The 23,723-nt window shown below is 40.5% G+C and overlaps 1 protein-coding gene across 1 annotated transcript in view; it reads right to left on the bottom strand.

Annotated features, from left to right (window-relative positions):
• The window catches only part of LOC142488177 (uncharacterized), a 62,170-nt gene that overhangs the window by 18,275 nt on the left and 20,172 nt on the right, over positions 1-23,723 (bottom strand). The window contains exons 4-16 of the mRNA XM_075588550.1: positions 23,019-23,142; positions 20,598-20,991; positions 20,428-20,505; positions 19,668-19,754; positions 19,536-19,589; positions 18,277-18,330; positions 15,944-15,997; positions 14,947-15,000; positions 13,778-13,831; positions 11,292-11,345; positions 7,402-7,455; positions 5,020-5,073; positions 3,256-3,300 (exon numbers count right to left, since the gene is read on the bottom strand). Of these exons, the coding sequence (XP_075444665.1) occupies positions 3,256-3,300; positions 5,020-5,073; positions 7,402-7,455; positions 11,292-11,345; positions 13,778-13,831; positions 14,947-15,000; positions 15,944-15,997; positions 18,277-18,330; positions 19,536-19,589; positions 19,668-19,754; positions 20,428-20,505; positions 20,598-20,991; positions 23,019-23,142 (1,160 nt within the window). The remainder of the gene's footprint in view (positions 1-3,255; positions 3,301-5,019; positions 5,074-7,401; positions 7,456-11,291; positions 11,346-13,777; positions 13,832-14,946; positions 15,001-15,943; positions 15,998-18,276; positions 18,331-19,535; positions 19,590-19,667; positions 19,755-20,427; positions 20,506-20,597; positions 20,992-23,018; positions 23,143-23,723) is intronic.

Raw genomic sequence — 23,723 nt, forward strand, 5'->3', positions numbered from 1 at the left:
GCATTATATGAGTGAAACTCACATGGGCTTCTGGGGGAGGGTGCTGCTTTAAATGGATAAAATACTTTTGACAATATGTCACAGGAAGAATGACCCTATTTTGGGGTCTGGTGCAACAAGGTAAACTGCCCTGTGGGCTTTAGCCTGTGATCTGTTGGGTGTCAGCTGGTGGACTTAAATGAGGACTTAAGTGATGTACCAACATCTTCATCGTTGTGCATTATTTTATCCCACAAAAAGTTTATTGATTTTTTTAGGGTGGAGATCTGTTACAAAAGGGAAAGGGGAGGGGAAGGGGAGCGATGCCGTCATATACAGTACACAACATTACTTACAGTGCCATACCAGAAACATTTATCAGCATCCTTAAACCAAACACAGGCCGGCTGTCCAGTATCCCTAAATGGTCTAGTATAGATCTCTAGGATATTTTTTTATTTGTCTTTATTTTTCTCATTTTCTTTGTGGGGGGTGGACATTATCCATGGATCCAGGGTTATTTTAACTTTTTAACAGCTCTGAAAAAAATCTGCAAGATTTGAGGTGGCGTAAACTGATTGACATCAAGTTTTACATGAACTCCCTTATGTGTATCTCTTGAATAGTCAAGCGAATAGGATGAAAAGTGTATTCTGGCTTTGGGAGGAGTCTTGTGATATGTATAGAATGTATGGGCCAGTACAAGCATTATGCCTGCAGTACATTATACAGTTTAGACTAGTATACACTTTGACTTTTAACAAAGAGCATACAACCTAAAATGTCACCTCACTTGAACCAGGTGAAAAAGGGAAACATGGCACATCGTCCCTTTATTCATTGGCTCTATGCTGTTGATAGGCATTTTTATGCCAGGTCTCGGCAGATATATTACTGCTGCCGGGCATAAACCATGTTGATTGTGCTCTGGTAGAGCACATATTCCAGGTAGTTACTGTTTTACTAAGAAGTTGCTGTTTTTATAAAGCTTCTACATGTTATAGTTAGCAACACTTTTCCTCAGCATCGGCACATGAAACTGTATTAGTTCAGCATGAAAGCTCCACTCTAAGGCCAAACGTGACCTGGTCCAAAAGTAATAGTAAATTATAAAAGGGGCTATTTTGTCTCAAAGCCTGAGCCATGCTCACAGTTCACTTTCTTGGGTGTGCAATTTAATAATGGAGTAGAGGATAGACAAAATGCCAAACTTCAACCCTTCATCGGTACTGATCTCATGATTTTTTGGGGCGATAATTCGTCAATTTGCTGTGGTCACACCCAATTTATCTTGCAAACAGTGTGATTTGTTGCATGTCTTCTGCTAATGGTTTAAAACATGACACGATTCAGTGTCCACTGGAACGTCAATGACATACGAGACCCTCTTATTATGGTATAATGGTACCTTATAAAAACATTGATTTTTACAATTTAATTATTTTTTACAATTTGTAACAAAAACACTGTTGGAAAAAGTATAAAATCTATTTACATTAAAGAGGCAATCCCAGCCTTTTTTCCGGCTTCATTTTTTAATACAGGTTTGAAGCAGGGGGTCTCCGGAGCTGAACCATATTAATGTCAGCTCTGGCGACACCCTGCTCCAGAGATTCTTACCTCTGAAGGAGCTGCCGGTATCTCTGCAGTTTTCAGCGTCCGCATCCCATGGGCCCAGAGGATACCGAACCTGATGACGTCACGGCTTCCTATTGGCTCGCATAGGCCGGCAGCTTTGAAAAGCAGACATATAGTGAACCCTGGAGTGGCTACCAGCACCCATTGTGGAGGTAAGTATCTCCGGAAGCATGCAGTCTCCGATGCTTATATTAATGGGGTTTAGGTACAAAGACACCTTGCTTCCATTCTGTATTAAAAATAATAAATAAAGATGGCTGGGATTGCCTCAAGAACCCGCGTCAACTTTTTGGGGGTAGGCAATAGGGTAATGAGTTAAGGTGATAGTTATCAATCTGTTTTTTCTGAGTCACATCCATTCTCCTTAAAAGTCACAAATGAGGATACAGGCCACAAATTAATAGGCAGTGCTATTCCATAATACTGCATCCAGCGCTGTCCGATTACTCAATGCCCACTTATTTAAAAGTGTCTTCCAGCGCTGGAAAGATGGGCCATAATCTTACTGGCTTTGTTGCAGTTAATGGAAAGAGACTAAACAGCATTCATATTTTTTCCTCAGGAGAATAAATACAATTAGCATTAATTATCTCCCAACTGGAAGATGATGAAAAAGTTATGATTCTGCAAAACAAAAAGTCTTATTCGAAGGTCAACAAACCTTTCTCCAAACTGGTTTATAATGTGCAATCATGACCTGCCGATCCTGTGTAACCGCATGCAATCCAAGTGTAATAACAAACAGGAGAGGGTGAAGCACAAGGAGATGGTACTGTACCATTGTACATGTTCTAGGGACAAAGCACTGCTTCAAGATGCACTTTCAACATTTCCAATATCAGTAGATGTACTAACTAGCACGGTTGTCTAAGACATAACTTGCTTTATTGTTTACAGGAGAGAGGTTTATATTATTTGAGATCAAAGCTACAGTTCTGCATTTTTATCACTAAATGTAAAAAAAAGTATACGTTGTTATTTAATAGTTATTGTCTTGCACTGGGATTTAAAACGAAGGGGGCTATTCATTAAACTGCAGTAGCGCTCATTGGTGCACTATTGCACAGAAACTCCCATTGAAGTCAATCTTTGCAAATTCATATGATGTGGTGGTTTAGAAGGCAACCATTTGCTGCAGGATTAGCAAAGGTATAATACACGAAGAGAAATGTGGGTAGCCCGATCTGTACAGTCTGTTCATTTTGTTCAGTCCCTCAGTCTTTTCATTAGAGTAAGTCCATATAATGTGAGGCTGCATATCTGTGGACAATATCTTTTGATAAAGAAGGTGGTATAAGCAAAGAAAACAAAGTGCAGAGCTGTAAGGGTAGGGTGCAGGTCAGTACGAATGTATGTAGGCAACATAAGGTTTCTTATAAAATACATTATTATTTGTGAAGCAAAAGCTTTGTCACTTGTTGCTCAGCATTTAATCATATGTTTAAGATGTTTCAACTCTACATTCCTGCGTCCCGATCAGAGCAGATTGTCATGTGGTTGAAGGTTGAAGATCTTCCTACTGCAAGGTTATGGAATCACAGGTTGGCCATTAGTTTGGTTTAGCCACTAAGTAAAAGTGCACCCTATGTAAAATCATACAGTATAGTGATAATATGAATGAAGGTTTTCGCTCCTCACCTTTACTCCTTGTTCTCCTTGGTCGCCTGTAATTCCTGGGTAGCCCTGAAAGGGAAATAAACACGGAGTTTGGAAGTGCATAGGGATTATATGATGTAGCTGCCGATGTGACCATTTACCGCCCGGACATAGACCAGCTTTGCTTTACATTGCAAGCACCTCACGGGCTGATGTGGTGAAAATGTTCATTTAGATCACAACAATATATTGTGTAACCAACTTAGTGATATAACAGGCATCCAAAAAATAAGCATTTCACATTTCTATTTCTTTGGAAACAAAGTAGGTTTTTCTTTTCAGATGAGCCTTTAAACCCAAAATGCATTTAAGGCCATATTTACTAAACAAGTGGGCTGTAAGGTGTCCTCCAGGCCTGGGAAGGTGTCTTATGGCTCACTTAGCAAATATGGGCCTAAGCAGTGCTAGTCCACAAGACAACTTAAGGCTTATTCAAGGCCGGTGTAGGAATGTGTCTTGTGGATTAGCACCGCTTAGTAAATAGGGGCCTAAATGTATCCTCCATATTTGGCATGCTCCCAAACAGGAAGCAGAAGAGAGATCAGATGTGAAGGCCCATTGACTATACAAGTTTTTCCTTACCCCACTTATAAACTTGTACCATGTTTCCAAACCAACTGGAAAAACAAAATACTTAGCAGTGTCTGAGTTTTGTAAAAAGGGCATCAATTAATCATCTAAATCCAACCCCCAAAATGTGCTGTTTGCCGTACTACTGAGCACCCAGGAGCACATATAGCTTATGCAAGAGTTCAGCTTTCACAGACTTCTCCATTTTGGGCAGCAGTCGGATGATCAAAGAGAACTGGGCAAAGCTTGTATTTTACTCCCACACGCATGCTCTCGTGCTATACTTCACTGAAGAAGAGCCTCTTACAGGCAGTCAAAGATCCATTTTATTTAATGTTTTCACTTGCTTGTTGAAATTATGTAATATTAAACATAGAAAAGTGATTGGTAATATGTTGCTGGGTAAACAAACATTGTCCGATAATAGAGCTTTCTCACTGAGAGGGACAGACATGTATGTACTGCTGCGGTGCGCAAACTGGGGGGTGCGCCCCCAGGGGGGACAGGAGAATTTGTAGGGGGGGGCGCGTGCGGTAACTCACTTAGCTGCTCTCTACGGGTATTCGGCGATGCATCGCCATGGCAACACGGCGTCAAATGACGCCGCAGGGTCACGTGACATCACATGACCCGCGACGTCATTTGACGCCGAGTCATTGGGAGAGGGGGGCGCAAACACTGCGGCTCACGGGCAGGGGGGCGCAGCTCAAGAAGTTTGCGCACCCCTGATGTACTGTATATGTTTATCTCTATAGTGCTATCCATGTACATGGCGCTTTACAGGAGTAATACACGTGACAAAATAATAATAATAATGGGAATAAGTGCTTCAGACATAAAAGCAAACTACAAAATAAAGTCCCGCCACCAAAGGGCTTACAATATAAGTAAGCGCTCAGACATGCCAGAACAATGTTGCACCCCTCTCATGTACCTCCCCATTTTAGAGGCACCACCTTTATCAAGTAAAATGTACCGTAAGTTTACTCATCAATATAAAATATTATGTCATGAAACGTTCTGTGACAGGTGAAAGAAATAATGACTTTATAACCAAACGAAACCGTGACACAAATACCGAGCCCAGCACATATTTCCCTTTGTGATAGCTTAAATATAGTCCTGTTACTCATGACTTGGTTTAGTGCATAGAACATTAGCAGAAGGTACAGTTACCATGTATCCTTGTTCCCCTCGGCTCCCATGGTGTCCCGGAGTGCCAGCCCCACCCTGTCATCATGGGGAATTAGACATGTATTAGTATTCATTCATTAAATATTGCAGCACGGCTAAATGCCCTCTTGTGATCGTAATCGAGGAGGATTGTCCTATTAATGTGGATCATTTAGGGCCAGATGCACAAAGCTCTCGTAACTCAGGGCGCATAACATGACGTTACCTAAAACAGTAACGCACGTTATTTTTCCTGATGTTAATGCGTATCCACACAGCTCACTATATGGGTGAGTGGGTGGACTCCTTTAGTTTAACTGCACCTGTTTTTTTGCCCTTTTGCTGTTGACAACCATCCTCTCCAGCAAAACGCATATTCCAGGGTTTAGATGGGAGTAATGCCACTTTTAGGTATGACTTAACGTTATGCAAGTCTCTGCGTGATAACGTGTGGTTATCAAAATTCACAATGGACGTTATGTTCCCAGAGGTCAATGCTAATTATATGCAAAAAGAATGGCCGATAGTTATCTCATTAGCATGGGCTTAACGACATGTTAAGCTAGCTTTCAATAGCATGACTCACGTTCAGAGAGAGAGAGAGAGAGAGAGACCAGGGAGGGTGAGAGGGGGGGAGAGGGAATAGAGAGAGCAGGGAGTGTGAGATTGAGAGGGGGTGAAGAGAAAGAGAGAGAACATGGGAGAGTGAGAGGGGGGGAAGAGAGAGGGAATAGAGAGAGCAGGGAAGGCGAGATTGAGAGGGGGTGAAGAGAAGAGAGGACGGGAGAGTGAGAGAGGGGTAAGAGAGAGGGGATAGAGAGAGCAGGGAAGGCGAGATTGAGAGGAGGTGAAGAGAAAGAGAGGACATGAGAGAGAGAGGGGATAGAGAGAGCATGGATGGTGAGATTGAGAGGGAGTGGAGAAGAGTGAGCACGGGAGAGTGAGAGAGGGGGATGAGAGACGGGATAGAGTGTTCAAGGTGGGTGAAGGTGAGAGGGATGAAGAGAGAGAGAGAGCGCACAGAAGGGAGAGAGAGAGAGAGAGAGAGAGAGAGAGAGAGAGAGAGAGAGAGAGAGAGTGATAGGGTGGGGGGAGGAGAAAGTGATAGGGAATAACAGAAGGGAGAGAGGGGGCAAGAGGAAATGGTGCTCTCTCAGTTACATAGATTTTCAGAAATGCCCTTACTCGCTCGCTTTTTACTTGCCAGCATATACTGTTATAGCGATAAAGTGAAAACAGTGTCACACTGTAACTAACATTTTCTTCCCGATTTAAGATATGGGTAATAGCTTTGCACACTAATGCACAGTAACAAATATTACAGAGTTTGCAAAATCCAGTATTCAGAATTATCACCACCTGAGCTGCAAAGCAGCAGTTATACATTTAACAAACAACTGGCTACAAAAATGCAAAATATTTGAATAATCTTGAGACAGAATAAAAAAATATATAAACTTTTATTAAACAATGTCAAACAATGAAGATCCCAGAGGAGATGGGAATATTGATAGTTTGTTCTGGATCAATAAAGGCTTAACTTTTCATTGAATTTTAGTTGTGCTAGTTATATAACTTCATAGTACAAATCTCTTATGATAATTAAGGCTAGTAGGACATTACATACACTGGCCTCTGAGGACTTTGTCCCAGATATACAGAACTGTGCTAAACTGTAATGCACCTTACAGCCCATTCAATAAATGAATGACGTGTAAAGGGCCTTATGGCTTAGCATTACATACTAAAAATGATCCCTCATCTTCATTTATTCTTCTTGCTAATGCTCTTCTGAGCAGAATTGTTGCACAATGAAATTAACCACTATCACCCATGGTCTTCCAAACACTACCACATATCCATCCTGCTGATGTCATTCTATACATGACATGGCATATGGTGGAGACAGAGTGACACTGAGCTACACACTTTATGCATGAGCCCTCTTTACCTACAATGCAAAATCTCTGCTATAAAGATGTTGTGACTCTTCCACTCTCAAGCAAATCTCTAGAGGCAGGTCAAGGTATATGTTTATTGGCCAACTCAAGCTCATTTGGGTTCTTCCACTTTCTTCTTCACATACTGTAGGGCTGAAGAAAGAGCTTTGCTGTTCCAGAAGGGCTGTATCTGGAAATTTCAGCCAAAGGTAATGTATTTCAAAGCCATTTTTGTTTTCTCTCGGAAATTTAGATTTTCAGCTGGCTACTACTATACTTCCATCTACTTGCCAAAACCTCTAGAAATCACTTTTTGGAGTTTGTACTCTGCTCCAAAGGCCAACCATTAATAATTGATATTTGCATTTCAATTACAGGCATTATTTGATCCTTTTTTTTTGCAGTCTTAAATAGAAATGAACAAACACTAGAAATAATCAACTACCTTTTGTCCCTTAGGTCCCTGGGGCCCGTCTTTTCCTGCTGGCCCTCGCGATCCCTGTAAAATTGTAATAGAATTAATAATAGCACATTTTTTAATTAATTATACAGGTAGGTGCACGATGACAGGATTCTCTTTATTAAAATATATATATTTAAAAAAAATTATACAATATTAACCTCTTTGCAGCCGGGGGCCTGCGATGCATTTCAAAGGAAGGGGTAGATCATGCTGGACTTGATAAACATGTATGGACAGCAATACGAACTAGCTCTGCACACCTCTTACTTTATGCCGTTAATTCTTCCTAAAGAGAGTAGACTTTAAGTAGTCATGTCAAATGTTTTTGTATTTCTCCAGGCAGCCTCAGTCACGTAATGCATACTAGTAATTACGTTATAGCAAGCAACAGAGAAGCCCAATGCTACATCCAATATGACAAAATTAGGATTACAATTCTAATTTACCTCTATTATAGAGGTATATTAGTATTTAATCTGGAATTGTTAGGACCTGCCTTGTCGTGGCTCGCAGGCTTACAATGCTTTGGCCAAAGGATTAAACTAAATGAACATTTTCTAGAGAATATATGTATTTTACTGCGTATTTTTGTCATATTGGATGTAGCATTGGGCTTCTCTGTGGCTTGTTGTATACTTTGCCACGCTCAATAGCTCTCCTTTTTGACACATATATACATATTTTGTGGGGGCTCAGGGGTTCCCAAAAAGAACTTGCTTGGGTGTTTAGTAATTATGTTAAACCATACATCCAACAGTGTGGGTTTCTCTGGGTTTGATGTTGCTCGTAAGGAGTTGAAGGCATTGGTTGAGGCAGTGGCTGTAATCATTTTTGAAGATCCCAAATACCAAGATATCACTGGAGCACATTGCAGCTGGTTGGACTTGAGCAGTCCCTCCCAGTTTTGCTGTATGTCGCAAAATGTTCATTTGCAGGGTGACTCCAAGTGGTAATGCAAGATAGAGAAATAAAGATGCACAGCGGTCAACGACAATTTTACATCAATGTGGTCGAAATGAGAGACGCTCACTCAGGGTGTATGAGGGTGTGTAATGAAATAGAATATGGTACTCACGTGGCCATGTGTGATACTAGATTACAAAGTGGGTTCTTTGTGTGTAGTGATGGCTCCTCTCAGCTGCCGACTTCTTCTGTTAGTTATGTGTTGTATAAACATAAAACCTTAATATATGAGTAACATGTAACTCACATATAAAAACCACCACCGGTACACGCAGTCGACTCCTGCACTCCGACACAGTGCTCTCCTGCTCCCGCGTCCGGTCGACAGGACTGGGTCCAGGGCGCTCGGGTGAACTACGGTGGCCGCGTGCAGTTAAAAAGCTCAACGTCCTTGCATGAACTACGCGTTTCGCATATCATAATGCTTCGTCAGGTTCTCTCATTTCGACCACATTGATGGAAAATTGTCATTGACACTGTGCATCTTTATCTCTCTTGCGCCCCCCCCTCCTACTCTGTTTATTATATCACAGGGATCGCAGCACATTTCACTTGCGGTTGGGCAGCAACAACAATTTGGGCCAGTATTATATCGTTTCGCTTTTTTCTTTAAACATATTATCCCTGGTTCATTAGGCATAATAATTTTATCTCATTCAATGTTAGAGGGGGTGCCCCAGTTGTTTCCACATCCACGTGGTAATGCACTGGGCATGTCATTGTCATGCCAATAATTAATAATACGCGATAAAGACATTCTGTGTGATCCCATTGTCTCATCTACTGTAGATTACCCTAAAATACTAGGTGAAGGGTGGCCCAAGAAACTCCTTGAAATATTTCTGTTGGCGTCACTGGTAACCAGGACCTATTTCTCCTGTTTCTATTATCTCCCAGCACTTTATGTTGACGGATTACAGTCTGTAGTTTGGGGGGGGGGGGAATAAAATACACAAACACTGCAGAAGTCACCATAGCAATCTGGGTAAGATTCAGAAATGGATGGAATGAAAGACAAGTACTGTAGTTTACAATGCATCTCTCATGGCACAATAGGGCCTTGTAACAGGGGAGTTATCACTGCTCAGGTAATGTGCCTCTAATCCAGTAGTGTGGTGGTTAACTGCTGGTAGTCAATTAACAAACACCACCTGCCTGATTAGGTTGCTTAGAAAAGCCTATCCTTGAAACAGAAAGGGAGATTTGTCCCCGACTCTCACAACTTGTGAGACTGACATGGGGACAGGCGTCTTGAGTCTACCAGAAGAGGCTGCTTGCAAGACACAGGGGAAACTTCTAAACCTGAATGCTGACAAAACCTGAGGAAAGGTAGCAACCCAGGAACAGAGAATATTTTCCCTCTAACCACAAGGAACAGATAAGACTTTCATTTATAAGACTTTTTATATCTGCTTATTTCATGATATATGTTTGGGGCTGGGAGACATACTTATCTAAAGGGAGTTGTGGTCTGCATAGTATTTCACTAGAAATACTCCCAAGTGAATAGAAGCTTTGTTTACCCCTTGTTTGGATGGTTTCCTGATATTAAGGAAACAGGCGCAATAAAAGCCTTATTTAATTTCACCATAACCAGTCTCCCTTGCATACCTCTGTGAGCGTCCGCCTACAGGCCTGATGCAATATTGTCCAAAGCAGCAGATTGCACCGTGACTTAAGTCAATAGCAGGTTTCAAATGATCTGAGTTTGGACAACATTTAATCAAGCTGTTAGGTCTCTAGTACTGAATCATCTTGGACTGTGCATTTTGCTGATACGATGATGAAATATTGAGTATCATATCTGTAAAACATCTCTATTTGACTAGTATTGGAAGTAATAGGTCCACTATAAACTGAAAAGAAATAATACAGTGATATATGGTTAACAGCATACAAATATGTACTTTATTTACACTGTTATAAAAAATGATGGCTGCTACATCCACCGCTGTCATTTGAGCTCCCACACACGTACATAGGATGTATAGCAATAACAGAGAATTTGATAAGCACATCATGCTAAAAAGCTAATCTTATATATACACGATGGTAAAAAAAAATTGGATATAATATACAGGACCACTCAACAGTTCTCATGTTGGTATATTTTTCTTGCTCAAGAAATACACACGGCAGAGATTCCCTTAATGCCAAGATACTGAAGGCTGGCAGAACACTGCAGATACTGAAGGCTGGCGGAACACTGCAGATAGTGAGTGGCGGAACACTGCAGATAGTGACTGCCGGAACACTGCAGATACTGAAGGCTGGCGGAACACTGCTCATAGTGACTGGCGGAACACTGCAGATACTGAAGGCTGGCGGAACACTGCAGATGCTGAAGGCTGGCGGAACTCTGCAGATAGTGACTGGCGGAACACTGCAGATACTGAAGGCTGGCGGAACACTGCAGATAGTGACTGGCGGAACACTGCAGATACTGAAGGCTGGCGGAACACTGCTCATAGTGACTGGCGGAACACTGCAGATACTGAAGGCTGGCGGAACACTGCAGATAGTGACTGGCGGAACACTGCAGATACTGAAGGCTGGCGGAACACTGCAGATACTGAAGGCTGGCGGAACACTGCAGATAGTGAATGGCGGAACACTGCAGATACTGAAGGCTGGCGGAACACTGCAGATACTGAAGGCTGGCGGAACACTGCAGATACTGAAGGCTGGCGGAACACTGCAGATACTGAAGGCTGGCGGAACACTGCAGATAGTGACTGGCGGAACACTGTAGATACTGAAGGCTGGCCAGGAGCAGGGATATTTCTGAAGGTTCTTTAACAGAATTCTCTTTTATTTATGATGGTAATTACCAAGGGGTAACTTCTTGATGTTACACAAAATCATAAAGAAAATATTTGTAGATGGCTACAAAATTGATCCGTACATACCTTGTCACCAAGAGGGCCGTCAACACCATCACTGCCCACTTTGCCAACATAACCCTGAAATGGAAACATAGTTCTTTGTACTGACATACAGTATGTATTGCTAAAACCTATGAAACCGTTTGCACAAGAGTAGGAACTTGCTTCCAAGCCTTTAAAGCTGCAGTTCAAGCTGCTGTTTAAAAAACAAAATCCATTCAATATGTGCATCAGTACAATCTGCACACTGACAAGTGATTAGCTAAGTTGACGATCGATCCGTTCTCCTGTGATCGATTGGTGAAGATTCGGCTCGGGAGTTCAGTAAGTGCTGCAGAAGAGGACCCATGATGCAGTGTTCTGTGGGGAATATCATGTGACCAGACAGGCACTAGATACAATTGGTGCACTGCTAGAGAGAGGGCAGGGCTCAAGAGCCAGAGCCTGTTCCAGAAAAGGAAGGGGATGTGACTTTGTAAATGGTTGCTATAGAAACAAAAATGCTTGTTACATTATAATACATTAAAAATGTGTTTGTGTGTTTTTAAATGATACAAGTATTTTCTCATAGTACCGAACTGATTTATTGCATGAACTGCAGCTTTCACATTTGCAGTATACTTCTACAACGACCACAAGAATATTATAATGTGTGATACATCTAAAGACATCCATTATTGCACTTCAACATTTTGCAAGGATTTATAACATCTGTAGCATAAACATTTATTTACATTACCTTAGCTTAGTTACAAGTAAACCGCAGTGCGAAAATTGAATTTAACTGCCTGAGCAAATGCAAATAAACCAGCAACAGCAAACCATCCAAGGACCACTCTGAGCCCTTGTGGGGCTTGGATTTGGGCCGCAGGGTGCCAGGTGAAGACATAGTCCCGGTGTACTTGGTACATCAAAGCACAGTTTTAAAACATGTATGTGGAATTTGTTCTAGCTAATGCAACAATATTTCAGATGAAACAGGAAATTCTATTTTAAAGCTTTTAAAATGTACAGTCCCGCATCGCAAGTGGGGAAAGAAACTTAGCAATGTCATTGGCTTCCTTAGAAACACCAACAGTAACAATGTTCCTATTCGCATCTTGTTATAAATGAATGTTTCCCTTTTCTCGGGTTCTGCTGGAATTAAGCATATTAGCTACTTCTGATTATATCTGTTTGACTAAGAATGTATCATAATTACTAAACAAATAATTCACCTATAGTTTTGAGAATGGACAAAAAGATATTTCACCAAAAGATATAAAATATCAAAATCGTAAAAACTCTGCAAAGTATTTGAACAGTATAGAAAGTTAAAAGTAATTTTTTTAAAACTCTTTCCCAATATATCTATATATGAAGAAGAGAAGAAAAAGGACACACAGCGCGCCAGAGGCGAATATCCAAATAAATGTATTAAAAACACACAACGTGTATCAGTGAATTACATTTAACACAATTAAAATGCGCTCCGCTGGAAATCCAGAAAAGAGTGAGTCCGTAGGTGGAATTCAGACAGGACCTGGTCCCTGGACAGCGACTCAAAGTGGATAGCAGCGAGAGCAAACTGCGCTACAGCGCGACGCATGAATGGGACTACGTATGGCGTGAGATAAGCTACGGCTGGCAACAGTAGCTCACATCACATCCTCTCTCACATCATCACACCTTACGTCGTTCGTGCGTCATAATTCATTGCAAAATTCTGATTCAGAACAGATTACATAAACTAGTTGAATAATCTGGAGAACGTTCCAGATATAACTAAGCACAATTTTAGACGCTTACTGGAAGAGTGGGACGTGGGTGCTAAACCAGTTGGTTGCCACAGGGGTAAATGTACGTTCCTATGGCCCTGGCTTGGAGTACAAATGTGTGGAAACTACATCATATTTAATTGGCTAATAAATGAAAAGTTTACATGTCCATCCAAGGAAATGTGCTTGTAATGGCCTGCGGGCTAAGTGGTTTACTAATACTAATAACCTTTCAATCCCTGGTTGCTTGGAAAATTCTCTAGATTCTAATGTAGGACATGTTTTCATTATATTGTAAAAATTCCATTGCTGTTCACCTCTTCCCCCCACCCCCCATTTTTGCAGAAATTATTGCAAAATGTTTGCATTTGCCAAATACAAGTATTAATCATTTGTACATTTCCACACAATATGGGCAGACAAGTATAATTCAAATGTGCTGTTAGGCTGCCAAATGAAAAATAAAATATATTTGAGCCCGCAAAAGGCAACCAAGTTGGCATAAACTTCCAGTTTAACCCATTTGCATGCAAACTGAATTCAATGAATTCAGTGTACAATGTGTGAATCACACGAGTTTTATTGGTAATTCCAAAATTATAGTCATACCAACGTTACTTGATGGAAGGCTTGCAAAACAATGGTTTAATAACCAGAGTATATAACCTGTGACGTTAAGAAGCTGAACGGTGGCATACCAATATTTGTGTTATAACATTCTCCATATTATCTTCGTTAATAAAAGCTACTTACAAGCTCTCCTTTTAGTCCCGGCTCTCCCTGTGGCCCCTGTAATCCGAGTTCTCCCTAGAAGATAAGAAACACTTACGTCTTCTCTTTGTACAGAATTATGTTTTGAGAACTCAAGGGTTTGTACGCAAACGCGCAGTAACGATTAGCATTTGTGAATATACATGTTCTGTATTTTTTCCCCCACTTTTCCCCCCCGATGGTTACTGTAAATGAGTTGGGTTTTTTACGTAAGCAACACCCCCAAAATTTTGCAGGTCTGTTTTGAACTCAAAAAGAGATATTGAGACGAAAAGATGTTGGTTATTTCAATATCAGCCGAAGAAGAGGCTGATTCAATAACATTTGAATACTCATCAATTCAATACGGTGCAGGCACTAAAACACTGATAACTGGTTAAATCAATTGGCATGCAGCATACAATATTTGCTAACTATATGTTACTGAATCAGATTAGGGATATTTTCAGGCAAAATCAAGATTTCTGTGGATTTCAGTCAATTCTATTCTGGTTATTCATTATGCTGCATTGATGGAGAATGGGTCACTGAAACCCTTATTCAAGTCAATGGGAGCATCTGTGAGACAGTGTCCTGATCGGCACTAATGTAGTAATTTATTGACTGATCCCCTATGTATCCAATGCTTGGTGAAGAAACCAGAGACGAGGTCAGCTAATGTCTGGTATCTCAATGGTGGCTGTTTTGTGTTTATTGCTAAGAATTCAGTAGAGATTGATTGTTTCCGACTGTTTCCATTCTTTGGGTATCATGCTGTTTTGTTTAACGAACAGTCTGGTGGAACTGGAAAAACATGACAAATGCATTCAACAAAGTTACTACTTGCAAGATATGTGTTGTTGTTGCATTTTTTTAACATCATCCTTTGCAGGTTGTTAATCTTACAGGGATTTCTGTGGATCTTCTCGACCATAACATTGGAAAACTACAGAAGCCTCGATACAGTTTAGTACATGAAATGACATCAATGTGCACCTTCCATGGAGATCAAATTAAATGTACCATGAATCTACTTTTCTCCAGGATTATTGGTCAATAGGATATTATTATTATTATTATTATTATTATTATTATTATTATACAGGATTTGTCCAATTGAATTCTTTTTTCCAATCAGGAGGAAATCTTTTAAATGGGAACATTATTTTTACCTTTCGCCCTGGTATACCTTGTTCCCCTTTCCCTCCGGGAAGTCCAATGGGACCCTTCAAAAATAAATACAACATTATGATATGTCCAATTCTCATTCTTCTTTGATCGTTAGTGGGGCTTGTGTCCATTTCTATTAAAGGTCAAATCATCATCATTATTATATTCATCCTACATTATAAATAGTAACTGAATATAAACTTTTATAGCATGTTAAGTACATAAACACATTCACAGTATAATATCCCATACAATATTGTGAGTATGAATTTGACTGAAAGGTTTATTTTGCAGGAATGAGCCAGGGTTGGAGTCTTCATAGACTCTAGAATGAGCTGATAAGTCAACATTGTTGTTTCTTCCATAGCTCATAGTGAACAGTGGATGCCAAAGCTGTGCCCACGTTCACCACATTGAACTTCTTCATTCAACCGATTCATACATATAGACACTAAGAAAGAGATGAACTGTCACCTGGTTCCTGCTTGTTTTCACTGCAAAGGAGCCACACAGGAAATGGAATAGACAATAGAGGATGACAGTGTTGCCTAATATTCGACTTATGTTAATTGTGTCTGTACCCGTATCAGATTTTCCTTTTACAAGATAATAATAGTGACCATTGATGTGTGTGTCTGTCAGGAACGATAGCAAATAAAAATACCCCTTGTGAGCACATTCACAAGTCTCAGACAGGTCTGCAACCCTGCCTTTCTCCATTATCTCTTAGCATACACTGCTTCCACTGCAGCTAGGGATTCTGGGAAATGACATGCAATGTCTTTGTATGAAAAAGGACATCTTTCATTCAGTTTTTATTGCAACAATGTAGCATAAACATTTTAAAAATGGAATGCAAATAGTCCCCCTCCCTCTGTTTATTAACAGAACCGGACACTATCACAACTTTTTAATAACAGCTTTCCAATGGAACTCTAATTCCCCAACCTCCAGTATCTAACACTGTTGTCTTATTTTGATCAATGGCTGTTTACTTACAATTTCTCCTGGGTACCCAGAGGGACCTTCAGAGCCATCTGGGCCTGGATCTCCCTGTGGTAACAAATTGCATATATGGATGTGAACAAAACACAGACTAATGAATCAAGTTAACACACAGGGACCTAATTATCAACGTTTCCCATCTATAAAACTGGTGATAAAAAGCAGCACAGACTATTTTTCAGCTGTGATAAAGAGTTATGCAAATTACATTTTACAACAAAGTAGGTTATTAATGCTGATGCTTAGGAAACATCACAGATCCATATAATAGCAACTCATAATTGAGAGATTTTCATTTTCTTTGATGAATGTCTTTGCACCACATTGATAAATAACTATGGGTGTGTCATCTTCCCTTGTGTTTTGGTTCTAAACACTTTTTGTGTCCTGGTTTAAAATGTAGTTTTGGTTCAAAAGATTTTTGGGGGGTGTTTTGGTTTTGATTTTGCAAAAACTGGATTTGTTTGTTTTTTGTTTTGGATATATCCCGAATTATGAAAAGGGAGAAGTGAGTGAAGACACCGACTCTGAGAACAATGACACCGAGTTTGAACTAGGGGGCCGTGGTTCAATTCCTAGTTTCAGCTTCTTGTGACCTTTAACTCTATCTCCCTCTGACTCAGGCACCAAAAACATACATTCTACGCTCGTTTGAGCAGGGTCTGTGTCTGTAAAAATCATATACGCTGCATACCGCGCACTACACTGTAATTGTTAAGTGCTTTGAGTCCCACTGGGAGAAAAGTGCTATATGAAACAAAGTTACTATTAACTCAAAATAAGCAAGAAAATGTTACAATATCATCAAAATGCTTCAAACTAAGTAAAACATCATAAAACAATTAGGAAATGTAAATGATATAACTGAAAAAATAAAAATAAAAGATATGGCAGGAAAAACCTAGAGACTTGACAAGGTGTTCTGGTTCTAAAAACCTTAAGGATTTTGGAATGTAAGGTTATGGACATTCTGATTTCTCCCATCCCTATAAATAATTGTATTAAATTATATATATATAAAATAATATATATAATTATATAATATTTATTTCTGGTACATTCTGATTTCACACACCTGGTTTTGCCTATCACTATAAATGACCTCATTAAATTACATATATTATTATATATATAATTTAATACAGTTATTTATAGGGATGGGAGAAATCAGAATGTCCATCACACACACACACACACACACACACACACACACACACACACACACACACACACACACACACACACACACACACACACACACACACACACACACACACACACACACACACACACACACACACACACACACACACAATAAAAAATATCACTTGTGAGCACATTCACGTGTTAGACAGGTCTGCAACCCTACCTTTCAACCATTATCACGTAGCATAGTGTGCTTCCACTGCAGCAAGGGATTCTGGGAAATGACATGCAAATGAGCACCCGTGTCACCTTTTGCCAAAATGGATTTCAGGCAAAAGGTGACACATGTCTTCTGCTGTATGTATACGGGGCACGGTTTGGTTGCTATGGACACTAAGGACGCATTCTGGTTATGCGCATACGATTTTGGCTCCTGTCTTTTTTTGGTGCCGTTAGCCACGCATGCGCACAGGTTAGCCTCTGTTGAGCAGGGCGGGTTACCATGGCAATTAGGGATGCTGCAGGTTGCGCGTGCAATACCCGATTGCAGTAAACATGGTATTAAGGCTTCTTCCTTGCGTGGCATGGCGGGTTTCAGGAGACGCTACGGGCCGCACATGCGCACTTTATGCCATATGGTGTCTCGTGTTTCATGTCGGTCTCCCTGGCTCCGTTTACATTGCATTAGAAGCACAGTACAACAGCCTGTAATGAGGCTTTAAAGGGAGGCAGTGCCACGATTCTAATAGAGTCTTTGGGAATATTGACAGCCCTATCAGAGCTATGCTTTCAGGTGACTTAGTAAGAACAAGCAATGGAATTGGCACATTGGGTTTTAGCTACCATTTGATGCGTCATGTGGGGTTTTGAGAATTGTTCTCATTGGTTGATTGCATGATTTGTGTACACTGGTGGGGGTATAAGTTACAGTGGTCTTCATTCTAACACTGTACAACCCTGATGAAGGTTCCGTTTGCAGGAATCGAAACATTGTTTTTTTTGTTTCAATACACCTTTGAATTTTCATCCCGTGTGTGCTGTCTCTCCTTACTGGACCATCATCTGGTAATATACATCCTTGTCTATCTATCGATATAGATATAGATATAGCTATATATAGCTATTTACACATATACATTTTAGAATATGAGTATAAGAAAAGGAGTGTACAATATACCTACCCTAGTACCAGTATCACCTCCTCTTCCTTGTGCACCTTTTCCACCTCTATATCCCTATAAAATGTAATGCAAATATTTATTTGAAACATTTATACAGATTATACATATATGTAAATTGAAAATACTCCTTGCTAGTGTTTCAGATTTAATTAATCAATCTCAAGGTAAAACTCTGAATGAATGTCAATAGGAAATCTTAGGCCTCGGGCATAGTCAGCGCTTAGGTGCTGACCCGTGCTGAGGCGCGCTGCTGCTCAGCAGTGAGCCCCTGCAGCCGCAATGAGAGCGGCTTTAGCAGGGGCTCACGCACGCTTCCGCAAGAGTGTGGAAGCGTAGGTCTTACACAATTTTTAGTTTCTGCGCTCGTCGGAGCGCAGGGCCGGTCACGTGAGCGGTTCACCCAATGAGGGCGAACCAACTCCGTGACGTCACAGCCCCTCCCCCCCCCAACACGCCCCCAGACAGCACGCGGTCTAAGGCCAGGGAAAGCAGCCGCTTTCCCTCAGCGCGCCTCCGCCCGGCTGGATTCACCCTGGACGCAGCCTTAGTCTACAATGAGAAGGATGGCTGAGTTGCCCTGAGCGATGGAACCTAAAATGAATAGTCAACCTGAAAAGATCACTTACACCCATTAAGATTTCGAATTGTATTTCTACGCAGTTTCGGACTGGACCTTAGGTTAACATGGGAAATCCATGGTGGGTCCCAGAATCTGGTGGGCCCTTAAGGCCCATACTGGCCAAATGTCCTGAAATTACTCAGACTCATGAAATATTGGCTAAACTTGGGAGTCTGACCAAATCTCCCATGGCACTCTGTCTGAGAGTGAGGTACAAGAGAATATATACTGTATATGATGAGCCCATACACAAGTTTTAAATCGAGGAATCCTGCTCAGTCATAATTAGTTTGAGTGGAAAGAGGAATTGTTCTCCTTGTTTCTTTATACAATTGGATGCAGAGTGCAACACACAGGAACTTATCTTCACTCTGTTACATGTGCATGAGTACATACTATCCAAACGTCTTTTTGTCCGCTACACCCCTATACATATAGTGGACCCCTACAATCTGTTTCCCCATGTGGGCCCTTGATAGCTCCATCCAACACTGAATAATATGCGTCGCAATAATTAATCCACTCTGAGAAAATACTTCAAATAATATATTATAGAACTATGCTTTTTTTCCCCTGACGACTAAGAAAAAGGAATGATAATAATAAAAAGGAGCAATAAGTGTTGGACTATTTTACTTACCTGTCTGCCATGGACTCCCAGATAACCTTTTACTCCATCAATACCCTTTTCACCCTACAAAACAAAAACGAGAAGATGCAACCAGCTGTAGGGCCTTACAAGTTACAAGACAGTCACTTTTTCCACTCTTACCTTGGCTCCAGGAAACCCTCGAAATCCTGGATCTCCTGGCAAGCAGTTGCAACTGGTTGGGGTAGCAATTTGACCTAAATCAGCACACTTCGTTAAAAAAAAAAAAAAAGAGTAATATATTAACACTATAAATACCTGAATAATATAGCATAATGCTTCATATCTCTTATTGCATTACTTACCCTTTCATCTTGCTGCGTGGAGAAAAATAATAAAGAAATATTTAGCATTTGTAGCTAACAAAGGCCCATAAGAAAACAGAGAAATGAAGAGCTGCACTTATCCCCTATTAGGGAATAGGTACTGGCAGTTTTCTCAGGGTATCATTTAAACATTGTAGTATCTCTGGTAGTACATGTTGAATCGGGGTACATGCTGGTACTGTGCCCCTATTCACCATATTAGTTAATACCACTCAACAGAGATATGAGCTGCTGGAACATGAATTATCATCTCATCCCCTTTAATGGCAACACTGCAATTTTCCCCAAGAGTGTTATCTTCCATAAATCCTTTGACAATTGGCTCCAAAGCCCTTTAACCCCCTACTCAATATGCTTTAAAGTGATCTTCTCTATACTAAAGAACTTACCCCCATTCATTTGACCGAAGCTGATCTATTCCCCAGCACAGGGAAGACAGTTTGTTATAACCTTAAACATGGGCCTTTGCCTCCTTGTTTTTAAGAGTTTTACACTTTTCCCCATTAAAACACATTACTATCACTATCATGACTGGAGACATGCAAAAGTATACCCACCACTCCAGGCATTTCACAGCAGTTCTCCCGGCCTGCCATTCCTGCATCTGCTAAAAGCACAAGCTGTTGTATATCTACCTAAAGTTGATAAAAACAAATGAGGAACGTATTTAGAAATATGGAGAGATTAGCAATAGCTTGAGCACAAGGTAATGTTTATTAGTATTTACATTAGCCGTGGCATCATCCTTTATCCTCCTGGCCAGGGTGCTGAACCCATCTGCTTTGATGCTACCATACAGGTTGACAGGGGAGGTGCCCACTTGCTGGCAGTCCACATATAGAGTAAGCTGGTTTCTTCTGACACTCAGAGAAAGTTTGTGCCATCCTCCATCAAACAGTCTCTCTACGTTTTCGAATGTGGTGACTTTTTCCCTATCCGATGCTGCCACGTTATACACATCCACTGCGTTGATTTCACCGTACAGACGCAACCTAAACTGCTCAGCTCCGTTCCTGGCCTCCAGCTCAAACAGATTCCACACCTCATCAGGTGTCTTTTCCCTCATTCTTAAAGTGGAAACCAAGGAGAATTCCTGTGGCAAGCCGGAGGGGAAAATCAACCTGCAAATGTCAATTTGGAGAACACCTAGTCAAGATAATATGCAAACCATGAAATCATGTTTTATTTTTTATGTCAATATACTTCCTTGAGGTTTTTGACAACTACATCACATTTAGCAGCACAGCTGCAATAGCAACATTTAACCATAGAGCATATCATCACTTCAGTACCTGGCATTATTACATATTAAGTATAACTGTCTTTTAGGCAAAACACACTGAATTATATTTTACCTGAAGTAAATTGAAGGACAATCTCTAAAGTTGTTTTATAGCCTATAAACAATTAATGCAAAGATGGTTTTGTTATGTTAGTAAGGAGCTTATTCCTGAACAAGGACAAATTAAACACAAATTCCAAACTCGCAGTAACCAGAGCTGAATTATTGAGAAGTTTTTTTTTTTAATGAATGACAAAGATGACAATCATACTGCTCAATATTATTTATTTTTTTAAAGTAATTTTTTATTCCTACGAGATGTGCAGAAAAAATGCTGGATGTCTTTTTTTTATCTTCCATTGCCTCTCACGGGCTGAAGGAACTTTTGTAAGGGAGAAAGGAAAGAAATTATGTATTTTTCTGTAGTTATGGAGGGACCTCTTCCTAGTCCATGTAATAAAATGGATGAGAGGATAAAGGTGACATTCCTGCAGGGTGCTCATTTTTATGTTACTAGCCAGAATCTTTGTCTGCACCTTAAACACTGTATGACGTGATAAGCGGGTGAAGAAAATAGGCTTGTGGAAGATATGCCAAAAAGCTCATGAGTATGTTATTTTTACTGTACTTTGTAGCGTGGAGGGTTTGTGTTATTCACCATTCACCATAACCTAATTGTGCTTCTGGTTTGCAACCACTTCACAGTGCAGAATCAGGGACCCATTCAAACTGACGACCCCATAAATATTGGAGTAGGCTCACTGGTTCTTTGTCTGATACAGGCAAAGCTGTATATGCCGGTTAATGCAGCAGGCAAGGGAATGTATTTCCCAATAAGGATTTTGACCAGGGTGCTGAAAGTACTGTAAAATAAATATAAGTTGAACAAAAAGAGATGAACAGGGTTTGCTTCCCAGGTACCAGATTAAAACCTTGACACGTTTGTAGCCCTTTTCTGTTGGTGAAAATAATGTATAGTGTTAAGGTGTCAAAGATTCAAGTTCAATTTGTTTCTGTGATACAGAAAGTCTAGAAGGACCATGTCTCTGAATCAGGGCTGGAAGTGAAAGAAAAGAGGAAGTTGGAGGGTTTGTGTATCGTTTCAATTGGAGGAATAAGGAAGTGGGATGGTTTATCCAGATGCACAGATGTAAACCCCCCCCCCTCCATCGCCAAGCCTACTCATCCTGTGCGTAAATCCGGGCCCGTTTATCCATTGTTTCAAATTAGGACAACTTTAAAAATGTCAATTTCGGATTTAGCTCATGCAATAAGGTTTGTTTGTATTACTAACATAGTGGACTTTACTGGCTTTTCAAAATATTTGATGTCGAGTAATTTATTATTCTGCTACGATCTAGAATCGTTTATGTGCAATACTGTAGTGAAAGCTGTATATCTTTGTGTTGTATGATAAATTGCCTTAACACATTGTTGTCACAGCCTTGAACCTTCCTCTTCAATTTGAACTACAGGGTTGGCCAGAATAACGACTCCCCCACTGGGTTACGAGCATAAGGGAACGATATGGCAAGAGACGGTGCCCGAGTGATCACAGTGCTGGTGTGTAAAACTCATACAGGCCGGGTGGTCCATAGCAACTATAAAAGGTAGTGGGATGGTCTCAGGCCCTCCTGAAAAGAAGTGAGATGGTGCCCCACCCCACCTCAAGCACTGCTCTGAATGAAAACATATTTTTATTTTATTATTTTTGTTATGTCATCTTAGTCTGTTTGCACTGATCTCCACATATCTTTGCAGTTGTAACCTACATTTCATTATACGATACTATAAATAAACGCTAAGTACACATTTCTACATTTGCAAGTTTACAAAGAAGATTGCAAGTTGCAACCTGCAACACACCTGGATTGTCTTCTAACTTGCACTCCTGCTCCCAGTTGGTATGCCTTCAGTAGAGTTTGAGATCCTGGAATGATCTTGACTCCTGAAGCACTGGCTACTCTGAACTCTTCAAGCAAATTAGTCTCTGAAATAGAGTTAATATACACATCAGTGAGGGCAGCTCTGGCAAAACGTAGTCCACATATTGTTAGGTAAAGGCAGGCGAACGTTTCGCTAATGTTCGATTCTGCTGTGAAGACGTCTTTGCAAATTTGTCATAGTTTGGAAAAGGACGCCTCTGTTATTTTAAATTCAATTGTATGAAGTTTTATTATGTATGTATGTCTTTATTTATATAGCACCATTTATGTACATAGCGCTTCACAGCAGTTATACATGTGCCATAATAATATAACACATAATGGGAATAAGTGCTTCAGACATGACAGTAACAATAGGAAAGGGGGTCCCTGCCTCGAAGAGCTTACAATCTAAGTGTTGATTAGGGAGAAATTACAGAGACAATAGGAGGGTATTCTGGTAAGTGCGTCTGCAGGGGGCCAAGGTTAGTGCATTTGAGATGTATAGTATAAGCCAGCGGAGCTAACTATATGCTTCGTTAAAGAGGTCTATTTTTAGATCTTTTTTTTTAGGTCTTAAAGTTGGATACAGAGGGTGCAAGTCGGATATTGAGGGGAAGGACATTCCAGAGGTGTGGGGCAGTCA

Source organism: Ascaphus truei, chromosome 2, assembly GCF_040206685.1.
Source record: "Ascaphus truei isolate aAscTru1 chromosome 2, aAscTru1.hap1, whole genome shotgun sequence".
In the NCBI taxonomy this organism is placed as follows: Eukaryota; Metazoa; Chordata; class Amphibia; order Anura; family Ascaphidae; genus Ascaphus; species Ascaphus truei.